The sequence below is a fragment of the Leptodactylus fuscus genome, chromosome 10 (genome assembly GCF_031893055.1).
Source record: "Leptodactylus fuscus isolate aLepFus1 chromosome 10, aLepFus1.hap2, whole genome shotgun sequence".
Lineage (NCBI taxonomy): Eukaryota > Metazoa > Chordata > Amphibia > Anura > Leptodactylidae > Leptodactylus > Leptodactylus fuscus.
Genome location: NC_134274.1, coordinates 22,268,464 through 22,288,936, shown reverse-complemented (window position 1 = coordinate 22,288,936; position 20,473 = coordinate 22,268,464). Strand labels below are relative to the sequence as shown.

The 20,473-nt window shown below is 47.1% G+C and overlaps 1 protein-coding gene across 1 annotated transcript in view; it reads left to right on the top strand.

Moving 5' to 3' along the window:
- Positions 1-20,473, top strand: part of BTRC (beta-transducin repeat containing E3 ubiquitin protein ligase) — a 137,632-nt gene that overhangs the window by 40,511 nt on the left and 76,648 nt on the right. The window contains exon 2 of the mRNA XM_075257527.1: positions 17,912-17,989. Within this exon, the coding sequence (XP_075113628.1) occupies positions 17,912-17,989 (78 nt within the window). The remainder of the gene's footprint in view (positions 1-17,911; positions 17,990-20,473) is intronic.

Here is a 20,473-nt window from a genome sequence, read left to right as displayed (position 1 = left end):
CGCCGTATGGCAGAGGGTCAGTAATCTGTGTCATCGGGCCTTTAAATCGTGTTGAAAATTTGCTTAAAGCCTGGGCCAATTAACATCGAGATGATGAATGGCTGGCGAGATAGGAAGAGCCTGGCGCTCAGGGGCTTTGTGCACGGGAGCAGCTCAGCTGTCGTGCAGCAGACACCAGCCTATAATATCCGCCATTCATGTGCTCTCAGTCCACCCACTCTTAATGATAATGTCAATCTAGCAGAATATACACACATTGGACTTGTCATGACTTAATAAATCAAAGGAGTTTGTCAAAGGCGTTCACGTAGATTAACGAGGCAGCCGCAATAACAAGTCCAATTTGCATAGAAAGTCGCCCGAATCTCAGTAAATTATCATCCGGTTTTTTCATTTGATTATTTGCTAATGTCTCAGGAGAGAGAATGATTATATTAGCATGTACAATGTGCTCCAGCCGTACACAAGCGGGGTATAAAAGACCCTCCAAGCAGAGGAGCCTCTTATAGCATGCTAGTATAGGGATGTGTATTGTGTGCGGGTCTTATGTATGCACTATATATGTGTGCGGGGCAATGTATATATGTATAGTGTACTTGTATATATTAGTTTTTGTGTATAGAATCTGCATGATATGTATGTATGGTGTGCATATGGATATATATTGTGCGCAGATGTATGTGTGTACTATATATGTGTGCAGGTCCATGTATATATGTATAGTGTACTTGTTTGTATTAGTATTTGTGTATATATTGTGTGTATGTATGATGTGCATACGGATATATATATAGTGTTCGGGTGTATGGATCTTATGTATGTACTATATATGTGTACATGTCAATGTATATATGTAATGGACTTGTACTTGTATATATTTGTGTTTATTTGGAATCTGCTTGATATGGATGTATTATTTATATATGGATATTTAGTGTGTGCAGATGAGTATTATGCATGTATTATATATGTTTACGTGTCTTTTATAGTGTGTTATGTTCTTGTATATATTTAGTGTTTGTATATGTCTTAGAAAATGCTTATGTATGTATTATGTGTGTATGTAAAATATGCTTGCTTGTGTTATATATGTGTGAACGTATCATGTGGTTATATAGGTATTGTGTATCGGTGAATGTATTGATGCAGACGTGTAATGTATGTGTGTTGTGCATATGTTCTTGTATATTGTGTGTGTTTATGTATAATAATATATAGTGTATAGTAGAGAGAGTGTGTGTGTGTGTGTGTGTGTGTGTGTGTGTGTGTGTGTGTGTGTGTGTGTAAATACATATTTACACCACACACGTTAGGAGAGCCTAGTGTGTATGTACAGTACGTGCTTATGCATATATAGAGTAGCTGCATATAGATTTATATTCTATCAGCACGTATAACCATATCTCTCTATACGATATATGGGGTACTCGTTCTTCCCCAGCACGTTAGGACAGCCTAGTGTGTATGTACACTACGTGCTTATGCATATATAGAGTAGGTGCATATAGATTTATATTGTATCAGCACGTGTAACCATATCTCTCTATACGATATATGGGGTACACGCTCTTCCCCAGCATGTTAGGAGAGCATAGTATGTACACTACGTGCTTATGCATATATAGAGTAGGTGCATATAGATTTATATTGTATCAGCACGTGTAACCATATCTCTCTATACGATATATGGGGTACACGCTCTCACCCAGCATTTTTAATGTATGCTTATATATTTGTGCTTTCCCCGTCTTCCTCTTTCCATACAGGAGATCCAAATGATTCAGCTTGACAGAGGCTTAATATCATTTTAACAGTGTACTGAATTGCGCCTTCAGGCAAAATATAGTTTTGTAGCTATAACCAACCTATCCATCTGCCAGCCAGATTGGGATTCTCCTATCCAAGGCTCGCATTCTGCCTCGCTGACAACTCCAAATAGGATTAAGGATTCTGATACATGCAAATAAACTCTCTGCCATAAAACCCGGCTCCTTGGCTCCCTAAATGGTTTTAAATGTTGTATAAATGACACCGTATGAAGGGGAAAGATGCGAAACGTACAGGCCGATGTAAAGGACGGGGGGGCTAAAGATTTCTTGGGGGGGGGGGGGGGGTTGTAGGATAAAGCGCTTTTTAGTGGCCATGTTGCAGTGTTTGGCCGCGTTCTTCGGAATGGACCCTATTATAAGTCGGTGAGGTCCAATAGTCAACCCCATGTCTGTACAACCAATGAAATGGGGCTTAATTTTAAGGTTGTTCTCCATTGGGGAAAAAAGTGGCTTGTGCCATTTGGGTCCATGGGTTATCTGGTCTTGTATCGCAGCTTGTTTTCTTGACCGTATGTAAAAATGGCACGAAAAACCCAAAAACACTCAGGCAATTCTTTAGAATCGGCCTATACACGGGGGTCTATGTTAAGGAATACAGACGAACAATGGAAATCCCTTATGTAGAAAATTCTGCACATTATAGGAGGCTTCTACTGACACCAGGACCCCACCTAGTCCAGACATGGATAGGCCACGGTCACATTTACCAAACAGTATTCTTACCTTGTGAATTGGGACCTCCATTGTCAAAAAATTTCTGTTTTTATCAGTCTTCCGATGCGTTTTTTGGAGCAATAAGGACATTTGTTGTTGAGCTGGATTAACACCAGCGTTCATACTCCGTTAAGGGTTTCCGTCCCCGAATCCACTTGAAAAAGGTTCTGCAAGCAGTGCTTTTCCCGCTGTATTTTTTGGGTGGAATACTATGGACCTTATTATAGTCTATGGGGTCATGTGGGGAAACAGATTTGCATATTTTTCCCATAATTCCCCCAGTGGAGTGAAAAAGGCTTTTGTAAGTCTCCATACGCCTGTGAAGGTGATCTCTCCTTAAGGAGTGATAATATCTCCAGGATCTATGGGTTCAGTGAGTTTCCGTGGGTAACCACTTTTAAGTGGATTAGGTTTCCATTTTTCGGGACCCGAAGACCGGAAAGCTGAATGATAGTGTGAACTTCCGAGTAACTGCTTTGGGGCAATCGCAACGCCCATGTTGCTGCAAAAATGGCAATGACTTGGTAACTGAAGCATTGGCTCCCAAGGGGATATGTTGGGTTTGGGTGACACTCCCTTTAAATTCATCTTTCACCAATCTCTCATTTATTATTTGGACCCGTTAGACCTCCGACAGACCAGCGAAACTATAAGACTAAAAATTTGGTCTAGTTTTTGTCACCTGTCCCCTGCTGGATAGCCATGATATCCGTCTCAACGGGCCAAAAGAGAGGACTTGTCTAGGGGGTGGAAAAAATAGTTGCACCACTCCAATAAACTGGTGGTGTGTGGTACTGCAGCTCAGCCTCATCTGATTCAATGGAGTTGAGCTGCAGTACCAGTCGCATCCTGTTGACAGGTGTGGCACACTTTTTTTTTAAAAAAAATTTCTGATATTTTTGTCAGTGGCTATAGAGGGAAGGATGGGGGAGGGGGGAGGTGTTGGTATATTGAACTATTCCGTACATTACCCCGGTCCCCTTGAAGATCCGAATACGATGCAAACTCAATTAGCAGATTCTGCTGCATTAAATAAGCATTTCCGCGGTTCGCATTGCCTCTCGTCGTACAATTTGTGGCATACAGAAATCCTACAGATGGGTGCTGAATTATAGCATGGACCAGCCTACAGCCAGCGGTCGTAATCATAAAACATGATTTAGACTTGAGCACGTCGCCACTTTTATTTCCTCATTATGCAGTAAGTGACAGGATGTTATGGCACATCACTCTGCAACATATTGAACGCAGCCATAGCCGTCGCAATACGAACACACATGGATTACTTCAATCGTGAACATATTGGCCGTACGTCATAAATAATGTGTTTGTTTCGGAGCCTGAAAGTTGCCATGACTTGCCTGTGGCAAAAGCAGCGGTTGTAAAGGTGCCATGCCAACATCAACCATGTTTAGGCATCTAGTGAGGGTTCCCGGATCCTGCGAACGTCTCGTGGTTCTGGGACGTCACCCGTTACATTTCCGAGCTTTTGTCGGGAAAAAAAATGTTGGCTATTGACAAGCTGAACTTATTGAGACTCTTTTGGCGTCAAGTTTATAGAGCAAATGCTCGAAGTGGCAACCAAAGCAACATTTTGGGTAACAATCTGCCCTTCTTCAGGCTGAATTATAAGTCATAACTAGAGATGAGCGAACAGTGTTCTATCGAACTCATGTTCGATCGGATATTAGGCTGTTCGGCATGTTCGAATCGAATCGAACACCGCGTGGTAAAGTGCGCCATTACTCGATTCCCCTCCCACCTTCCCTGGCGCCTTTTTTGCTCCAATAACAGCGCAGGGTAGGTGGGACAGGAACTACGACACCGGTGACGTTGAAAAAAGTAGGCAAAACCCATTGGCTGCCGAAAACATGTGACCTCTAATTTAAAAGAACAGCGACGCCCAGCTTCGCGTCATTCTGAGCTTGCAATTCACCGAGGACGGAGGTTTCCGTCCAGTTAGCTAGGGCTTAGATTCTGGGTAGGCAGGGACAGGCTAGGATAGGAAGGAGAAGACAACCAACAGCTCTTGTAAGAGCTAAATTCCAGGGAGAAGCTTGTCAGTGTAACGTGGCACTGACGGGCTCAATCGCCGCAACCCAGCTTTCCCAGGATCCTGAATGGAATACACTGTCAGTGTATTCCCGTATACCCGATATATACCCCCGATACCCGTTCCAACGGTGTGCCCCCCCACCTTCACCCCAGAAATACCCTGCAAGTCCCCTAGCAATAGAATTGGGGCTATATACACCCACTATTTTTGCTACTGCCATATAGTGCCATTGTCTGACTGGGAATTCAAAGAATATATTGGGCTTACATATAACTTCAATTCCAGGGAGAAGCTTGTCAGTGTAACGTGGCACTGACGGGCTCAATCGCCGCAACCCAGCTTTCCCAGGATCCTGAATGGAACACACTAACAGTGTATTCCCGTATACCCCATATATACACCCCAAATCCCCGTTCCAACGGTGTGCCCCCCCACCTTCACCTCAGAAATACCCTGCAAGTCCCCTAGCAATAGAATTGGGGCTATATACACCCACAATTTTTGCTACTGGTATACAGTGCCATTGTCTCACTGGGAATTCAAAGAATATATGGGGGTTATGTGCACCCACAATTTTTAATACTGCTATACAGTGCCATTGTCTGACTGGGAATTCAAAGAATATATGGGGGTTATGTGCACCCACAATTTTTAATACTGGTATATAGTGCCATTGTCTGACTGGGAATTCAAAGAATATATGGGGGTTATGTGCACCCACAATTTTTACTACTGGTATACAGTGCCATTGTCTGACTGGGAATTCAAAGAATATATTGGGGTGACGTGCACCCACAATTTTTGCTACTGCTATACAGTTCCATTGTCTGACTGGGAATTCAAAGAATATATGGGGGTTATGTGCACCCACAATTTTTAATACTGGTATATAGTGCCATTGTCTGACTGGGAATTCAAAGAATATATGGGGGTTACGTGCACCCACAATTTTTAATACTGGTATACAGTGCCATTGTCTGACTGGGAATTCAAAGAATATATGGGGGTTATGTGCACCCACAATTTTTAATACTGGTATACAGTGCCATTGTCTGACTGGGAATTCAAAGAATATATGGGGGTTATGTGCACCCACAATTTTTAATACTGGTATACAGTGCCATTGTCTGACTGGGAATTCAAAGAATATATGGGGGTTATGTGCACCCACAATTTTTACTACTGGTATACAGTGCCATTGTCTAACTGGGAATTCAAAGAATATATTGGGGTGACGTGCACCCACAATTTTTGCTACTGCTATACAGTGCCATTGTCTGACTGGGAATTCAAAGAATATATGGGGGTTATGTGCACCCACAATTTTTACTACTGGTATACAGTGCCATTGTCTAACTGGGAATTCAAAGAATATATTGGGGTGACGTGCACCCACAATTTTTACTACTGGTATATAGTGCCATTGTCTGACTGGGAATTCAAAGAATATATGGGGGTTACGTGCACCCACAATTTTTAATACTGCTATACAGTGCCATTGTCTGACTGGGAATTCAAAGAATATATGGGGGTTATGTGCACCCACAATTTTTACTACTGGTATACAGTGCCATTGTCTAACTGGGAATTCAAAGAATATATTGGGGTGACGTGCACCCACAATTTTTGCTACTGCTATACAGTTCCATTGTCTCACTGGGAATTCAAAGAATATATGGGGGTTATGTGCACCCACAATTTTTAATACTGGTATACAGTGCCATTGTCTGACTGGGAATTCAAAGAATATATGGGGGTTATGTGCACCCACAATTTTTAATACTGGTATACAGTGCCATTGTCTGACTGGGAATTCAAAGAATATATGGGGGTTATGTGCACCCACAATTTTTAATACTGGTATACAGTGCCATTGTCTCACTGGGAATTCAAAGAATATATGGGGGTTACGTGCACCCACAATTTTTAATACTGGTATACAGTGCCATTGTCTGACTGGGAATTCAAAGAATATATGGGGGTTATGTGCACCCACAATTTTTAATACTGGTATACAGTGCCATTGTCTGACTGGGAATTCAAAGAATATATGGGGGTTATGTGCACCCACAATTTTTAATACTGGTATACAGTGCCATTGTCTGACTGGGAATTCAAAGAATATATGGGGGTTATGTGCACCCACAATTTTTACTACTGGTATACAGTGCCATTGTCTAACTGGGAATTCAAAGAATATATTGGGGTGACGTGCACCCACAATTTTTACTACTGGTATACAGTGCCATTGTCTGACTGGGAATTCAAAGAATATATGGGGGTTATGTGCACCCACAATTTTTAATACTGGTATATAGTGCCATTGTCTGACTGGGAATTCAAAGAATATATGGGGGTTACGTGCACCCACAATTTTTAATACTGCTATACAGTGCCATTGTCTGACTGGGAATTCAAAGAATATATGGGGGTTATGTGCACCCACAATTTTTAATACTGGTATACAGTGCCATTGTCTGACTGGGAATTCAAAGAATATATGGGGGTTATGTGCACCCACAATTTTTAATACTGGTATACAGTGCCATTGTCTCACTGGGAATTCCACAAATAATTTGGGGATTCATTCACCCTACATCTCAGGCTCTTGCCATATTCACCCAGGTTGTCAGTGCTGCACCAGCTCGTTCCCAGACAGCTCGGCCCGAAAAACGCGTTACCTATATAGAGGATTTGGACAATGAAGACAACATGTTCTAAATCTAATGTCTGCACCTTCTCCAGAATTAAAATAAAGGCAGCGTTTAACTTTCAAATAGCACTGCACAAAGGAAGAGCTTATCAGCTTGTCTCATGACATGCTACTGAAAAGTTTCATTTGTGTATCTTAATGTAAATATAGTTGTATAAGCTTTTTGGGTTTTAGGCACTGCCAAGTTATTTATTACCACCCACTCCCTTATAATGATGATGACGCCAAAGTCACTGTGGGTGTTCAGAGCTCACAGCTTTGGGTGACATTTGTCTTGCTCTCTGTCGGTACCAGCTGTCTTTTTGGATACCGTAAAGTTATGTTGACTTTATTAACAGCTATAGAAGCTTTAGCCAGGTTGTGACGGTGTGTAACCCTAACAACACTAAGTGGGATACACATTAATAGTCAGTCTATGTACGCTAAACGTATCACTGAAGTAATTTTTTTTCCCTCTCCCCTAATATAAGAAAGGAACAGACATTAGACCTAGACCGGGGTTCGAGGCTTGAAAAAATCCAGTATTATTTGTTCTTCATGATGTGAAATATGTGTTGAAAAGCAACCCAAGATGAAGTCAGCCATGTGTGCCAGTGTGTTACTTGGCATGCCTTTGCTGGCCCCAACTGTAAGGGTCACTCTCCATTTCCTCCATTTTCCACTCCCCTTCACACCATTTGTGGTGAAGCAATGGGATGCACTGAAGTGCACCCTCTAGCCTCGTGTGGGATAGGGACATCAGATGCCACTCCAACCCCCTCGTCTTCCTCCGCCAGCCAACGGTGCGAAGATGAGAGGAGTGTGCTCTGAATGTTTTCTGCCTAGCAGAGGCTAGTTCTCACTTACGAAAATGGCCCCACTTTGACCTGTATATCAGGCACAATGGTGTAGGTTTCAAAGAAACATGGCACCAACAAGTTGGAAAACGTGGGCCATGCGTGGACCGTGTTTGAGTCTGGCAAGCTCCAGATCTGCTACCAGGTTCCAGCCATTATCACAGGCGCAAAAATGCCAGGCCCCAGGTGTAGCAGGGAAAAAAAAATGCCATCTCAGCCAGGATGGCATCCCTGACCTTGGAGGCACTGTGCTGTCTGTCCCCCAAGCTGATCAGTTTCAACACGGCCTACTGACATCTCCCCATGCCAGTGTTACAGTGTTTTCCGCTAGTAGCTGGGGTGGAGGTTGCAGCTTCGTAGGGTTTCAGTCTACTCCTGCCATGAATTTTGGCCTGGGAGAGGAGATAGGCCACCCCAGTTTGCACCCGGGGAACAGACTCCACCACATTCACCCTGCCTGTCATTAAAGATAAGCACTGCAGCATCCCTGACCACAGGCGCTTGTCCATGTGTCGGTGGTCAAGTGGACCTTGCAGCAAAGCGCAGAGCTCTGGGCCCGACTGATGTTATGGGACACATGCAGGCGCAAGGCAGAGACAGCACACCAAGAGAAGTAGTAACGGCTAGGCCCAGCATAGGGAGGTGCCCCAGCTGCCGTCTGCTGACGGAAGGCCTGGGTCTCCAGAAGCATAAACAAACACCAACATCTCCAGGGCCAGCAGTTTATCGATGAGGCTGTTACAGGCTTGGGCATGGGGGTGGGTTGTATTGTACTTCTGCCTGCAATGAAAAGCTTGGGAAATGTGGAGTGGCTGGGAAGAGGCGCATGATGGTGCAGGCCAAAAGGGCGCATGAGGGTGAACTCCCCAATGTGTCAGAGATAGGTGTGTAGGTGTCCTTGCATCATATACTTGCACCATATTTGGCTTTGGAAGTTAATTTTGTGCCAAAAAGTGGTTAAGACAGCGATCCCTCAGCTACTCCCGTTACACTGTCTATTGAAGTTACCATCTGTGGAAGTGGACCACCATTTCTAAGATCCCAAAGGAAGCAGGCAAGAGATGTGCAGTTCAGAAAAAAAGATGAGAAAATAAGTTTAGGCTGTAGAGCACAGAGGGATCGGAGAGGACAGAGCTGGTGTCGGCCAGGTATTCCCACAACATGCGCCTATACTTGTCCCTCCTGGTGACACTAGGCCCCTGAGTGGCAGTAATTTGTCCAGGGGGGCCATTAACGTGTTCCAGACCTAGGAATAAGTCTTCCAACAGGGTAGAGTTTTGCATGCCTTTGCTTCTACCCACTGTTTTTGCTGCTTAGCTTCCCTCCACATCTACTCTGCTTTCACCCCTAAACATCACCCCAGTTTATGCCTTTGCTTCTACCCAGGTTTTTTGTTGATTTAGCTTCCCTCTACATCTACACTGCTTTAGCCCCTAGACATCACCCCTGTCCATGTGGGGTCGGTGGCCTCGTCATCCACCAACTCCTCTTCCAATTGCGCACTGCCCCCTTACTGCAAACCGCACATGACCACAGCTTGCCTTGATGGCAACTGTGTCTCATGATCCCCACTTAGGTCCAGACAAGTCGGTGGCGGGTCCAAAACCCCAAAATTGGAAGGAAATGGCAGATGCTGCAGTATTTCTAACACCTGTTCCTGGTGCTCGGGCCTGGTCTGTGTTGTACCCTGCACCCTGCTTAACGCATCTGCCATATCCGAAGTTGTGCTGAGCGCATGCTAATGTTTCGTGTCCAGTGCAATGGATGGGATGGGATTTCACATAAGTCTGCCACCCATGGCCACTCATGGTTGAGCAACTGAGGGAGTTGACTTTGACGAACCCGAGGGTTTTGGAGTTGGAACTACATCAAAGGTCTGTGCTGCTCACACACTCTGCTCAACACATGATATGTTTAGTGCCAGCAGTGTGGAGACGTCGCACAACAGCCGTTGTTCCAGCAGGTACAGGCGTTGTAGGAGTGCATAGAGGCTAGCAGCGGCAACTATACACTTTAAAAACTATCCGCACAAGCGCCACACTTTCACCAGTAGCTCAGGAACATTGGGGTACCTTTTTCAAAAGATTAGCAGCAATGAGTTAAAAACGTGGCCCAGGCATGGAATATGTTGCAGGCTGCCAAGCTACAGAGCCAATCCCAGGTTACGGCCATTATCACACATGACAACATGCCTGGGCCCAGGTGCAGTGGCAAAAACCACATTGCCGTCTCATCGAGGATGGCATGACTCACTTTGTAGGCAGTGTGCTGTCTGGCCCCCAAGCTGATGAGCTTCAGCACGGCCCGCTGACGTCTCCCCACACCAGTGTTGCAGCGTTTCCAGCTCGTAGCTGGGGTCAATTTAACAGCGGAGGAGGGTGGTGTTTCAGCCCTCCTCCCAGGAATGTTGTGTGGGGAGACAAGTCAGGCCACCACATTTTGCGACCCGGTCCACGCCTCAACTACATTCAACCACTGTGCCCAAATTGAAAGGTAGCGTCCCTGTCCGCATGCACTTGTCCATTCGTAACTGGTCACATGGAACTTTAGGGCTAAGCGCTGAATTTAGGGACCGCCTCATGTTTGGGGGAAAGTGCTGGTGTGGACGGCACAGTGCGGTGGCGCAGTAGACACTCTGCCCAAAAAGGGCAGAGTGTCCCCCAGCCGGGATTCCAACATCTCCTGGGCCAGATTTCTTGAGATGAGGCCGTTGAAGCCTTGGGCATGTGGGTGGGTTGCGCTGTACTTTAGCATGAAATGAAAGGCTTGGGAGATGGGGAGTTGCTGGGAAGAGGCGCATGATGGCGCGGGCAAAAGGAGAAATGGCAGGAAAAGGTGAGGATAAGGGTGAATTCCCCAAAGTGTCAGAGGCAGATGTGGAGGTGTCCTGGCTGCTGGTCTGGACTGCAGCGCCAGCCCTGTCAACAGTGGGAGAGGCAGTGGCCGCCAGGCCAAACGACGATTATCCTGCGCTTGCTCTCACCCACTGAGCCCAGGGCTTGCCTTCCAAATGATGGCACCCGCAAGAGGTGGTGAGATTCCTCTCCGCAGATCTCCAAACCATCTTGGACTTGCAAATTGCACTAAATTTGTCATGTAACTGACATGTATATGATGAGTCTATCCATTGTCTGTTCATTTTGGTGAAAGTCAGCCTGTCAGCTGACAGACAGCTGTGCTTGTCAGTGATGATGTCACCGGCTGCTTGTACCCCCAGTTTTTGCTGCTTAGCTTGCCTCCACATCCACACTGCTTTTGCCCCTACACATCACCCCTATCCATGCCTGTGCCTCTAGCCATAAGTCTGCCACCCATGGAAACTCATGGTGCAGAAAGTGAGGGAGCTGACTCTGAGGAACCCTTGGGTTTTGTAGCTGGTACTCCATCAAAGGTCTCTGCTGCTCACACACCCTGCTGAACATACGGTATCTAGGGTTAGAGCGTGTGGTGACCTCGCACAACAGTAGGTGCTTCAGGCAGATGTAGGCCTTGCTGGAGTGTATTGCGGCTAGCTCCAGGTACTGTAGACTTGGGAAAGTGGGTGTCCAAGTGCCGCACTTTCACCCTTAGCTCAGCTAATTTGGGGTATGTTTTTAAAGATCATTGCACCACTACATTGAACATGTGGGCCAGGCATGGAACGTGTTGGAGGCTGGCAAGCTCCAGAGCCCTCCAACAAGCTAAAAAACCTGGCCCCAGGGGCAGCGGGGATAAACAAATTGCCATCTCATCCAGGATGGCATCCCTGACCTCAGAGGCAGTGTGCTGTCCGTCTCCCAAGCTGATGAGCTTCAGCCCAGCCTGCTGACGTCTCCCCACACCAGTGTTGCAGCGTTTTCAGCTCGTAGCTGGGGTAAATCTAACAGCGGAGGAGGAGGAGGGTGGTGTTTCAGCCCTCCTCCCAGGAATGTTTTGTGGGGAAACAAGTCAGGAAAATTCTTGAAACGGGAGAGTTTTGCATCTTTGCCCTTGCTGCCTATGGACATCCCTTTGCCTCTAGCCACCATTTTCCCTGCTTTGCTTGCCTCCAAATCCACACTGCTTTTGCCCCTAGACATCACCCCAGTCCATGCCTTAGCTTGTACCCCCAGTTTTTCCTGCTTAGCTTGCCTCCACATCCACACTGCTTTTGCCCCTAGACATCACCCCAGTCCATGCCTTAGCTTGTATCCCCAGTTTTTCCTGCTTAGCTTGCCTCCACATCCACACTGCTTTTGCCCCTAGACATCACCCCAGTCCATGCCTTAGCTTGTACCCCCAGTTTTTCCTGCTTAGCTTGCCTCCACATCCACACTGCTTTTGCCCCTAGACATCATCCCTATCCATGCCTCTTCCCCTAGCCATAACTCTGCCACCCCTGGAAACTCATGGTGCAGAAACTTTGGTTGCTGACTTTGAGGAACCCTTGGGTTTTGTAGATGGAACTCCATCAAAGGTCTGTGCAGCTCACACACCCTGCTCAAGATATGGTATTGTAGGGTTTCAGCGTGTGTGAATGACGGACAACAGCCTGTGTTTGGACAGATGTAGGCCTTGCTAGAGTGTTTTTAGGCTAGCAGCGACTCCTGTGCACTTGCAAAAGTGGGCGCACAAGCGCCGCATTTTCAACAGTAGCTTTGGTACATTTGGGTATGTTTTTAAAAAACTTTGCACCACTAGGTTAGACGTGGGCCAAACATGGAACGTGTTGGAGGCTGGCAAGCTCCAGAGCCGCTACCAGGTTCCAGCCATTATCACAGGCGTAAAAATGCCAGGCCCCAGGTGTAGCAGGGAAAAAAAAATGCCATCTCAGCCAGGATGGCATCCCTGACCTCGGAGGCACTGTGCTGTCTGTCCCCCAAGCTGATGAGCTTCAGCACCGCCTGCTGACGTCTCCCCACACCAGTGTTTTAGCGTTTGCCGCTAGTAGCTGTGGTGGAGGTTGCAGCGTCGTAGGGTTTCAGTCTACTCCTGCCATGAATTTTGGCCTGGGAGAGGAGATAGGCCACCCCAGTTTGCACCCGGGGAACAGACTCCACCACATTCACCCTGCCTGTCATTAAAGATAAGCACTGCAGCATCCCTGACCACAGGCGCTTGTCCAAGTGTCGGTGGTCAAGTGGACCTTGCAGCAAAGCGCGGAACTAAGGGCCCACCTGATGTTGAGTGACACGTGCTGGTGCAAGGCGGGGACGCCACACCGGGAGAAGTTGAGACGGCTAGGGACGGCATAGTGAGGTGCCACAGTTGCCATCAGGTCCGGGAAGGCGGGAGTTTCAACAAGCCGGAACGCCAACCTCTCCTGGGCCAGCAGTTTAGCGATGTTGGCGTTCTAGGCTTGCGTGGGTGGGTGGTTAGCGGTGTATTTCTGCCGGCGCTCCAATGTCTGAGAGATGGTGGGTTGTTGTAAAGAAGCGCCTGATGGTGCCTTTGATGGTGCAGGAGAAGGAGATAAGACAGAAACAGGGGAGGATGAGGGAGAAGTCAACAAAGTGGCGGAGGCAGATGAAGTGATGTCCTGGCTCGTCCTCTGGAGTGCATCGCCAGCACTGTGAGCAGAGGCAGTGGCATGAACGGCGGGCGACGTTTGTCCTGCCGTTGCTGCCTGCCACTGATTCCATTGCTTGGATTCCAAATGACGGTGCATTGAAGTGGTGGACAGGTTGCTCTTCTCAGGGCCCCTACTCGATTTCGAGAGGCAAATTGTGTAGACGACACTATATCTGTCCTCGGCGCATTCCTTGAAAAAACTCTACACCTTCAAGAAACGTGCCCTCGATGGGGGAGTTTTTCTGGGCTGGGTACAAAAGAGAACATCTTCGGACATTCCGGGTCTGGCCTGGCTTCGGCAAAGCAGCTGACCTCTGCCTCTGGACATGTCTCTGCCTCTAGCTACCCTTTTTGGTGCTGCACCTGCCTCAACATCCACACTACTTTCCCAGCTTGACATCTGCCTTGTCCAGGTGGGGTCGGTGTCCTCGTCGTCCACCACCTCCTCTTCCAACTCCTGTCTCGCCTCCTCCTCCTGCACAATGCGCATGTCAACTGGCTGCCCTGACAGCAACTGCGTCTCATCGTCGTCGATGAGGGTGGGTTGCTGGTCATCCGCCACCAAATCGACCGGAGATGGAATGGAGGAGACTCTAGTGTTTGAGCATCTGGACACAGATACTCGTCTGTTAGGTCCGTGGAATCGCGAAATGGAGGGGCAGGTTGCGGTACAGTCAAAGGAAGGGAGAACAGCTCTGGGGAGCAGGGACAGTTGGGGTTATTGTTCTGAGAAGATTGGGAATTTTGGGTGGAAGGAGGACAAGACTGTTGGGTAAGAGGAGGTAGAGGCTGACTGGCTGGTGGACAATGTGCTTTAAGCGTTATCCGACAGCCATTGCAAGACCTGTTCCTGGTTCTCGGGCCTACTAATCTTTGTACCATTCAGCCTAGTTAATGTGGAACTTTTGTGCAAAGCGCAGAACTTAGGGCCCGCCTGATGTTAAGGGACACACGCTGGTACAAGGCTCAACTCACCCTAAGTGCCAAAAACACTGCTGGTGCAAGGCTCTACTCATGCCAAGGGCCTCAATCTCTGCTGGTAGCTCAGCTTAAGGTCATGTAACTTTGTTTGGAAGGGCTCATGTTAAGGGCTAGAAAAGTGAATTTTGGAAGGTCTTACCACATCACACACACACACACACACACACACACACACACACACACACACACACACACACACACACACACACACACACACTCAAAATGACAGTTAAGGGTGAGGGCTTTTGGAATTCCCATTGCCTATTCCATTTGTGGTTGTCATGGGGAACGTGATTTAAAGGGGTGGTTGTTACTGTTTGTTGAGCTTAAATTGGGGTTTGTGTCCATCCATTTGGGGAGTAAAGAAGGTTTCCAGGTATTTTCCCACTTTGATAGAGGTTTTTTTGAATGTGGAAAGTGTGTAGTTGTTAGGCAGTGATGTTGGGGTAATAGAGGGTCTTTGGTGTGTTAGATGCCCCCAGACATGCTTCCCCTGCTGTCCCAGTGTCATTCCAGAGGTGTTGGCATCATTTCCTGGGGTGTCATAGTGGACTTGGTGACCCTCCAGACACGGATTTGGGTTTCCCCCTTAACGAGTATCTGTTCCCCATAGACTATAATGGGGTTCGAAACCCGTTCGAACACACGAACATTGAGCGGCTGTTCGAATCGAATTTCGAACCTCGAACATTTTAGTGTTCGCTCATCTCTAGTCATAACCACAGAGTAGTTATAAAGTCGATGAGTTTGGCCATCAAGTCCAACCTATAACCGTACAGCGATGATATACTGCAGCATGATGTCACTTAGTTTACCCTTCTTCAGGCTCGGGATTAATGTCACCTGTAAGGGCGGGTTCACACATGCGCCCGGTCTCCGCTTAGTGGGTTTCCGTCTTCTGCCGACAGGAATCGGAAACCCGGCAGTCGGTGTCCGCCTGTGAGCGTTTTATGGTCTCCACGGCGAAACCATTTATTTATTTATTTTTTTACTGAATATCCAACTTTTGTGTACAATTAAAAAAAAAACAAAAAAAAAAACTGTTTTCACCGCGGAGACCAGAAGACGCTCACGGGCGGACACTTTGTAAACCCAATCAAATGAATGGGTTTGAAAAGTGACTGCCGGTTTCTGTCTCCTGTCCAGATTCTCGGGCAGAAGACGGAAACCTGAAAGCGGAGATCAGGCACAGGTGTGAACCAGCGCTAACGTGGCTTGGGCGGTCCCTTGAGGGTTTGCGCCAGGGCTGTGTTGTCGGTTGGCCAAACCACTAAGGGTAAGCTCACATGGGGTTTTTTGGTCAGGGTTTTGAGGCCGTAATCGCCTAAATCAATGGGAGCCGGTTAGTTCTTTTTTTTTCCGGGAGCCGTTTCTTTCGGCTCCCGGAAAAAAAAAAGCAAGGTGTTCATTCTTCAGGCTGAGTTGCCTCACGATTTGGCCTGAAGAAACTCCACTCTCCGGACTAGGCCCATTCGTTGGGTCTAATCGAGAGTGGAGCGCGCAGCTGGATGCTGGCGCAGTGCACCGGCTTTCAGTCGCGGCGACCCGGCTTTTGGATCGGAACTTGAGGTGGCCTGCAACCTCAGGCTTCGATTAAAAAAAAAACTACGTGTGCACTTACCCTAACTCTGACTACAACTTCTTCATTGTTCCGTAGCCTGACTCCCTGCTCCGACTCCTTCATAAATGGTTGCCAGCCATAGCCATCTAATTCATTAAAAAAAACTGTGATAGATTCCTGCCAAATTAATTACACAATATGAATTTAATTATAAAATAATTGTAATAAAATGACTAATAGTCTGTATTGGTAACTTTTTTTTTTTTGTATCATCTCCTCCATCAACTCCCAACTCTTTGCATCCTTAAAAAGGTACTGCTCCATTGATTTCGACATTTAGATTTTTTTTTTCTCTAGCCCCCACTGTTCCTGACTGAGCAATCAGTTCTTTCAGCTTCAGTGTTCAGTATGCTAATTAGGTTATCAGGTGGGCGGTCCTGGGCTGGAGCAGGTGTCCTGTCTCCGCCCAACTGACAGCCTACTTGGCATACTGGGTGCTGAAACGAACAGCATTGATTGCTCAGGAATGGTGAGGGCTAGAGAAAAAAATCCAATTGTGTTGAAATCAGTGGAGTGGTGACTATTAAAGGTTGGAAAAAACTGTGAATTGATGGAGGTGGTGAAAGGTCCTCTTTCATGTGTATGGCCAGCTTTGTCAGGCAAACTTTTGCTGATCAGCTTAGGTTGCAGGAGAATGTTGGAGCCATTGTATGGGAAATCTAGTATGACCTGGCATTCGCTGAGACGTAATACTACAAATAACGTAAGGCATGCACTTATCGATTCCACCGATTCTGTGTTTTATTCCATGGGGGTCCTGACCATCGGCTCCTGTCTATAATGTCAATTTTTTCCCGTCCCCACCCAATACCGATTACGTCTCAGACTTCACAGCCAACCAATCATCAAATTGCTGCCTTGTGGATTGGAGTAACTTGTGATCAGAATACTCTTAAACTAGGCAGCACAGTGACTCAGTGGTTAGCTCTGCAGCCTTACAACACTGGAGTCCTGGGTTCAAATCCCGCAAGGAGTTTCTGTTCTCCTCATGTTTGCGTGACTTTCCTCCCACACTCCAAAGACATTACTCTTAAACTATTCTGTATCATGGCCACTAACCAGTTACAGTACACAGTGAACCCGTACAAGTAATGTCGTATTGTTGTTGGAGCGCTCGGGGCTTTGAGTCACTAGAGATCAACTTCTTTGCTATGAAGTATTGATGGATTTGTGTTGCATGTAATTAAGACTTTGTAGATCGCTTTTACTTTTTACTCCTTTTTTTCTTTTTTTTCGGGACACAAAGGGTCCATGCTAATGGCAATCGTATCTTCCTGTGGTCCCATCCTTAGCCAGCTTAAAACAATTGCTAACAGTGGGGCGTGATCCTGCGAATGTGTAATAGCTGAACCATTGTCTCTGTTGTTGGTACATTTTATTTGTTTTTTTCAAGCTGAGCAAGAAAATAACTACCCCAATACCATAGTGTGCGACGGCATAAAGAAGACACCCAGTGACCTGAAAGTGAGCAAAACCATCTTGTGTGACAGCTTCCATGTTGTCTTGCGTCCACTTGTTACCGCTGACCGTTTTATAACCGGGTAGTTTTTTTCTTGTTCTGTAGGATGTCGCTCCTGCGTCGGCTTATTGTATGTTCTTACATGTGGAGTTAACTCTCCTTTCTTCACGCAGACCGCCGCAGAAAGAGAAGATTATAATCGGGATGAACCCCCTCGAAAGATTATTCCAGAGAAGAATACACTAAGACAGGTAGGTACCAACTTGGGGCAGGTAGAGGTGAAATTGGGAAGTGTGTGTGTTTTTGTTTTTATTAATAATAATATTATTATAAATGAGATTTTATATACATTTTTAATTATTTATTATTATTGTTGTTTTTTATTATTATAGATTTTTTTTTTTTTTTTTTTTAATATCCCTTCTGTGTTTTCAGTAGTGATGTTATACTTTGCACCTGCTTTCTTGAATGTCTTCATACTTTACCTTCAAGATTTATTAACTGTGAATGCTAGAAAACCAATAGTGCGCTGAATTTAGCACATTGTCGGCTTTCCCGTTATGTTCCCCGGGGCTGGAGATATCCGTGCCGGTACCGATATCTCTTCACTGTCAGAAGGGCGTTCCTGAAAATCTAGCTGGGCTGTGAGGAACGTCCTCCACCCCCCACCTCCCCACCTCCCTGACAGTACTCGTTCATAGCCCTGTACTGTCAGAGGGGGCGTTCCTTACCACCCAGCGATGATGCTAACATGTGAGGAACTCTCTCCCCCCCCCCCCCCCCTGCTCCCCTTTCTCCCATGACTGTACTCGTCCATAGACTAGTACTGGGGGGCGATTAGGGTCATGGCTGGGCGGTAAGGAACGCCCCCTCTGACAGTATAGAGATATGGACAGTACTATCAGGAGGGGCTTTCCTCACAGCCCAGCTAGACTGTCAGGAACGCCCTTCTGACAGTGAAGAGATATCGGCAACTGCACCAATATCTCTTGCAACGTGGCTCATAATGGGAAAGTCAGGGCCGGCTCCAGCTTTTTATGGGCCCTTGGGCGACAGAGCCTCAGTGGGCCCCCTTGTAAAGGAGGCAGGGGGAGTAGAGACACTGTGCGTTGCAGATGAAGCGAGTGATGTCACGCCATACCTCCCAATTTTAAAGAATAGAAAGAGGGGCAAAATGTGCGGCGCGCTCTGCGCGCTGCAGCAAATTTGGCTCCACCCACTTTTGTTGACTCCGCCCATTCTCATTCATTTATCATGTGCTCCCACACAGTATAATCCTCCTACAGTCACCCGTAAATTATATGCCCCCCTCCATCTCTCCCCCAGTTTCATATACACCCTTCCTCTGCCCCCAGTTTTACGTCCCCCCTCCATCATGTTCTCCCCCTTCAGCTGCCCACAGTTACAAGTCCCCAGTCTCTGCACCAGTGTCATGCTGTTCCACCCCCCCAACCCCCCCATCTGCCCCAGTGTCATGCCGTTCCCCCCCCCTCCCCTTCAATTGCCCCCCTCCATCTCTGTCCCCAGTTTCATGACGTTCTCTCCCCACCCCCTTCATCTGCTCCAGTGTCATGCTGTTCCGCCCCCTCCATCTCCGTCCCCAGTGTCATGCCGTTCTCTCTCCACCCCCTTCATCTTCCCCAGTGTCATGTCGTTCTCTCCCCACCCCCTTCATCTGCCCCAGTGTCATGCCGTTCCCCCCCCTCCCCTTCATTTGCCCCCCAGTTTCATGGGCCCCCTTCATTATGTTCCACCTTAATATTTAATACAAAACAAACACTTACACTCACCTTCCATCGCTCCCCCCATGCTCCTCTCTCCGCTCTCTCATCCATTCACATAGGCGATTAAAGCAGGAGCTGTGAGATAAGCTCCTGCTTTAAAGCTGTGGTCCGGCTTGCGTGTGTAGGCCCGATGTGATGACGTCATCGCGCCTACACACGCGAGCCGGCCGCAGCTTTAAAGCAGGAGCTGATCTCACAGCTCCTGCTTTAATCGCCTATGTATTCAGCTCATCGGCGTCCGTCGGACGCCGATGAGCTGAAATCGGGACAGGCAAGTGCTGGGGCGGGCAAGTGCCGGGGGGGCCCCCAGAGGCTCTGAGGGCCCCGGCACTTGCCCGACTATGCCGTTCGCTGACGCCGGCCCTGGCGACAGTGCACTGAATTCAGCACACTGTTGTTGGCTTCCTAGCCACATGTGCCCGAGGATATGAAAGGTCGTCTTTAATAAAGAATTGTCCTGGAATTTATTCAGTTTCGAATGCTTGCAGGTAACAGCTGGCCCCCCGAATGGATCAGATTTTTGGATTTTTGGATTTGTGTCCCATCCCTCACTATACCGTGGCGTTACTACAGTTTGGATTCCATTGGCATCAGTACACTGGCTGTACACTTTGGCCTGATTTTCAGAGAATACGCCGTTTCCTCTTCTCAGACAGGGACATCACATCCATTGGTCGCATGGCTATGCTGCAACTCAGCCCAATTCATATGTATGGGAGTGAGCTGCAGCATGGCCATGTGACCCACATATGTGATGTCGCTTCCTAAGAAGAGGAAATGTAGTTTGCAATGAAAGACTGTGGCCATGTATTATAATGTGTATGGATCCGCAATAGTCTGAACAGATGACGCTCTTTTGGGGTTTTGTGTACTTGACAGTATAAGTATATACACTATAGGTGCATTAAAGGGATTTTGCGGGACTAAAACATAGACGTGTGAGCACTGCAG